Source organism: Saccostrea cucullata, unplaced genomic scaffold, assembly GCF_032062105.1.
Source record: "Saccostrea cucullata isolate Sc308-1 unplaced genomic scaffold, CSIRO_AGI_Scuc_v1 ctg12812, whole genome shotgun sequence".
Classification (NCBI taxonomy): domain Eukaryota; kingdom Metazoa; phylum Mollusca; class Bivalvia; order Ostreida; family Ostreidae; genus Saccostrea; species Saccostrea cuccullata.
Genome location: NW_026921304.1, coordinates 1 through 5,000, shown reverse-complemented (window position 1 = coordinate 5,000; position 5,000 = coordinate 1). Strand labels below are relative to the sequence as shown.

General features: G+C 35.0%; 1 protein-coding gene across 1 annotated transcript in view; it reads left to right on the top strand.

The window, feature by feature from the left end:
- Window positions 1-4,920, top strand: part of LOC134259679 (RNA-binding protein 26-like) — a gene marked incomplete at its 3' end in the record, with an annotated part of 16,232 nt that extends 11,312 nt beyond the window's left edge. The window contains exons 10-12 of the mRNA XM_062742275.1: window positions 2,812-3,039; window positions 3,235-3,356; window positions 4,777-4,920. Of these exons, the coding sequence (XP_062598259.1) occupies window positions 2,812-3,039; window positions 3,235-3,356; window positions 4,777-4,920 (494 nt within the window). The remainder of the gene's footprint in view (window positions 1-2,811; window positions 3,040-3,234; window positions 3,357-4,776) is intronic.
- Window positions 4,921-5,000: the final 80 nt, after the last annotated feature.

Below are 5,000 nucleotides of genomic sequence, written 5' to 3'. Positions count from 1 at the left end.
ATATATAAGAAAAATCTTTAAAAATCTTCTTCTCCAGAACCACTGGGCCAGGAAAGATGAAACTCATGTGGAATCATCCTCAGGTAGTGTAGATTCAAGTTTGTTCAAATCATGACCCCCGGGGCAAGGATGGGGCCAAAATGGCTGACCCAAGTTTTACATAGGAATATATAGGAAATATCTTTAAAAATTCTTCTCAATTACCACTGGGCCAGGAAAGATGAAACTGATAGGGAAGCCATCCTCAGGTAGTGTAGACTCAAGTTTTTTCAAATCATGACCCCCGGCCCTGGGGATAGGGTGGGGCCAAAATGGCCGACCCAAGTTTTGCATAGGGATATATAGGGAAACCTTTTAAAATCTTCTTTTCAAGTACTTCAAAGCTATGATTAGTGATACCCGGGGTTTCTATATGGAATCATCCTCAGGTAGTGTAGATTCTAGTTTGTTCAAATGATGAATGATTGGAAGGGGGGGGGGAGTAAATTCAAGCCCGATGTGCTCAGGTGAGCGCTGTGGCCCCTGGGCCTCTTGTTACTTTTTATGAATTTTTCTTTGTTCTCCGGTACTTTTTTTGTCCGCGAGTGTTCTTGTAAACTACTCATCCGATCTAGGTGAAACCTTTTTAGGGTCACTAGGTATGTTATGTAGATGTGCGGAACGAAGGTCATTTTGCACGCACGTGCGTGCGTGTGCGCACACGTGTAACACGTGAAATGACCGATATAATAGATATAGACGTAACTTTTTAAATTTTGGATGAAATGCTTTGAAACTCATGATATAAGGATATATTAGTAGTATAGACATGAAGACATGGACAAAATAGCAAGATCTCACGCGCATGCACGTGCGCTTTGCTCCGATTGGCTGAAACTAAAAGTCTAAATATCTATTTTGTTTTCTGACAAAATCCTTTGAAATTTTGAACATAGTCTTACATTATGAATATCTATAGCATGATATATAAGAATAATCATGAACACACGCATATGCATGTGTGGTGCAATCTGATTAGCTAAAACTTTTATTAAATGCCTACAACTTTCTTGGTTCTCAATAATAAAGGGTGAAATTTCGAATATGAATAGATATAATTAATGCCTACATTATACTACTATCAAAAGTAAATGCAAGGACGAGCATGCACATGCACCCGCACACAATGCATTAAACGACAGTATACTTGAGTTTGTGATGTTCATGCAGAATTAAGAACTTTTAAATGTCAAGACATGTAACATACTGAAGCATGCAGATCTTTTGACCCTTGACCTTGAAACTTAGGTCAAGGTCACTGGTAACCTGAATAAAATGTTGATATTAGCTATATACCAAAATCACCTTGACCTATGAACTTGAAATCGACCTTAACCTTTGTCCTTGACCCAAGGGTAAAAGAAACATGAAGTACATGTACATGTATCTAGAAACACCTTTCAGAGTTTATTTCGGTTGGCAGGATAGAAGTTAAAGAGGTGGTGGTTTTTAATGACCTTGACCTTTCATCCAAATGTTACAATCAATCTTAAGTTCTTGGAGTAAGATACAACATTCAACTCCAACGTTAAATAGGTTAAGAATAACCCCCCCCCCCTCCCCCCGCAACAACCAAACAAATCAAATTAATGGCAACGTAGAGAATCGCTGTTAAACTCAAATAACACCTCAGACCCAAATAAAATTTCAGGAAAACTGCAGAAAAAAGCTCGAGGAAAGTGTATTAAAATATTTGATTTGAGTTTCCAATGTATATAGAAATTATTAATTTATACGGAAAAAATTACAAATCCTGTCGTGTTTAAAATTAAAGTGCAGATGAACAAAGTTGGTATATAAGCCTTTTATAGCCTATTTATTCAGATGTCGTTAATAGCATTCAATTCTACTGATTTGAAATAATATTTTGATACCAAGTATCCTTTGTTTATTTTACCTTTGAAATTTATTTGAATTTTTTTTTAGAATTACGCAATCCCCAGAAATAGCGATTTTCGGTATATTAAAAATCAATATACAGGTACGCTTCTTCGTAAAATAATCAGATATTTGCATTCATGAAAAAAATATTAATAAGAAGGTGTTAAACAATATTGGTCACATTAGCTGACATGAATGTCTTTTTAAACATCTCTTGTAAACCCCAGAAAGTAGCCCCTATGCATTGGAAAAAATGAATAGTTCCGGTCAAAAACCTATATATATTTATTTACAAAGTATATAAAATTTACTAGGCACAGGTACCAGCGTTGTCAAAATGGCCTGAGAGGAAATATTAAAAAAAATTCCGAACAGAAAGGAAAATCCGTTTTCCATGTATGGAACTACTATTGAATAAGTTCATTTTGATTGGTTAGCTATCGGCTCGATACCCTTAGTCGACTTTAACCCTGCCTTGTCGTCGGAATAAAACCAACTTTGAGCCCGAGGTTAAAATAAGTAGAGAAATAAAATGTGAATCGATATATTAAAAAATGACATATGCTTGAAAAATAGTAACTTTATATATATTTTTTTCTTTGATTCGTGGGATAGAAAGATATGTTAATCGCTTATCCAACAAGCCATAATCATCTTGCATATGCAAAATGTTAAACGATATATAGTTGATATCATTGTAACTTTTATATTCTTAAATGGAATCCTTGGATACTTAGCATATTTATAAAAGGTCTAAGAGGAATAAGGCACGAAAAGGGACATGGGGAGCGTTTGGGGAACATCTGTAACGGTCCCTGTTACAATTAGCACTAGTTTAAGATGAAATTTCTGGAAATGTATGAAAGTAAAACATGTAGATTCTTTTCTTAGAGGAGAATGCTATTGTACCCCCTGGTACGGAATCCACGGAGCCAGGCCCAGAGAACACAATGATCGACTCCAGGACAGAGGGGAAGCCTGGCAGGACGGTCATACCCCCAAAACGACCCTACAATAGCGGTCCAGGTCAAGTCCATCGAGGCTACCTTAACCCCTACCATCAGAATAATTACAGGCCGTCCGCTCCCAAGAAACCGTTTGATTTCAGCAGAGTAGGAGGTATTTATCAATCAAAAAACATGTATCTCATGTGGTGCTTACATTGCAAGCTTGTCAATTATCCAGAAATTTCTTAAAATGTCTAGCAAATTGCATCAAATCCCGATACAGTGTAAATATATTCATATTGGATGGCCAGTGATGGAGTAATTTATGAGAGTTTTATGATTGACATTTGTCACCCTGATGTTCCAGGATACAGAAAGCCAGACACAGATGCCTTAAGTTTGGAAGTTAGGAAAATTCCCAAGGAATTCAACAACATTTCCGCAATAAATCAGCATTTCTGCAAATTTGGAAACCTAACAAACATACAAGTATGACTACAATTTCAAGAGAAAGTTGGGAAAGAATTAAGAGTTAAGGACCCTCTCTACACTAGTGCAAAATGTTTTTGGACATTTAGAAATATTCTATAAAGGTGTTAATATTAAGCTTCTTTATTTAATTTTCACTATATGGTACGTGGCATTTACTCCCAGGAAAAATAATCAAAAACAACACAGTTTAAGTGAAGAGAAATCACTGTTGTTTACGTCCACGGAGAAAGTACATGTAAATAACATGTTCAATTAATTTATCTTGGCCTTTTAAAATGTTAAGAATACATATGTACTTGAATTGAATCAATTGATTACAAATTGTGTAATATACTGTGAATTTCAAATTTTTTTAGAATTTAGATGTAAGGGCAGATCACACTAATGCCCTGTTCACACGGAGAGTTTAATTGGCAGTAAATTAATGCAAAGTAAACTAATGCGAATCAAACTAATGCGAATTAAATTGCGTTCACACGATAGCTAATGCGAAGTAAACTAATGCGAATTAAAATTTTACTTCTGCAGCCCGGCGTCAGCACGGCTATTATAACGTCATTTGCAAATCACGTCACCTTCTGCAGAAGCAGATCTATTTGACATAATGTCACAGTGTCTGTACACACATTTTAATGATTAACAAAATTTTCCTTAGTTTTTCACTCAAAAATAGCACAAGTATATATAGCTGACCATCGACAAGTGGTATTTGACTAAATTTTGCCATTACGCATGCCCCAAAATTTAATTCGAATTAACTTCGCTTAGCCTTCACACGGAGATAATGCGAAGTAATTTAATGCGCAGTAAACTAATTCCAATAAAAATAATTTGCATTAAATTCACCGTGTGAATGCTAAGCGAAGCTAATTCGCAGTAAACTTACGCTTAATTTGAATTAAACTCTCCGTGTGTACAAGGCATTACTGCTAAATAATACCATAGAATCAAAACTCTTTAGTGTGCAGTGTAGAGAGGATTCTTAATTTTATTAATTATGAATTCTTATTACATTCAGAATCCAACAATTTGTTTGATTTTTAAATTTTAAAATGATGACCTTGTAATGGACGCTATGCCAGCAAAATGGCTAGCCAAAATCCCTATACCTAAAATTAAATATAAATCATAATTCTAAAGTTTTATTAAATTTTATACCCTAACAGTAAATTAGAAAAAACATATTGTAAAGGTTGTTTCATTTTTGATGTGTAAAGAAAATGGCAATTCTTGATTCCTATTTTTCTGAACCAGATAACAGATAATGGAGATTTATAACATGCTAAACATCAGTAGCCAGTAATTTCATGGTTAACATTTTACATTTTATTTGAAATGATGTGTTACACATTGAAAATTTTTTTTGGGGGGGGGATATTGATGCAGAGATTTTGCTACATATGATTTTTGTTGGCAGGTTAATTTTGAGAACGACCCTGAGGCAGCCCTGGTGACTTTCTCCACCAATCAGGAGGCTCTGGCCTGCTACAGAAGCACCGAGCCTCTCTTCAACAACAGATTTGTCAAAGTCTTCTGGCACAAAAATAAAGACAACACTCAAGTAAGACTCCAATTTTCAGCAAATTTATTTTAATTCTTTATCAATTAAATTGAATTTTGCTTATTTTTAACTTTGCCCAG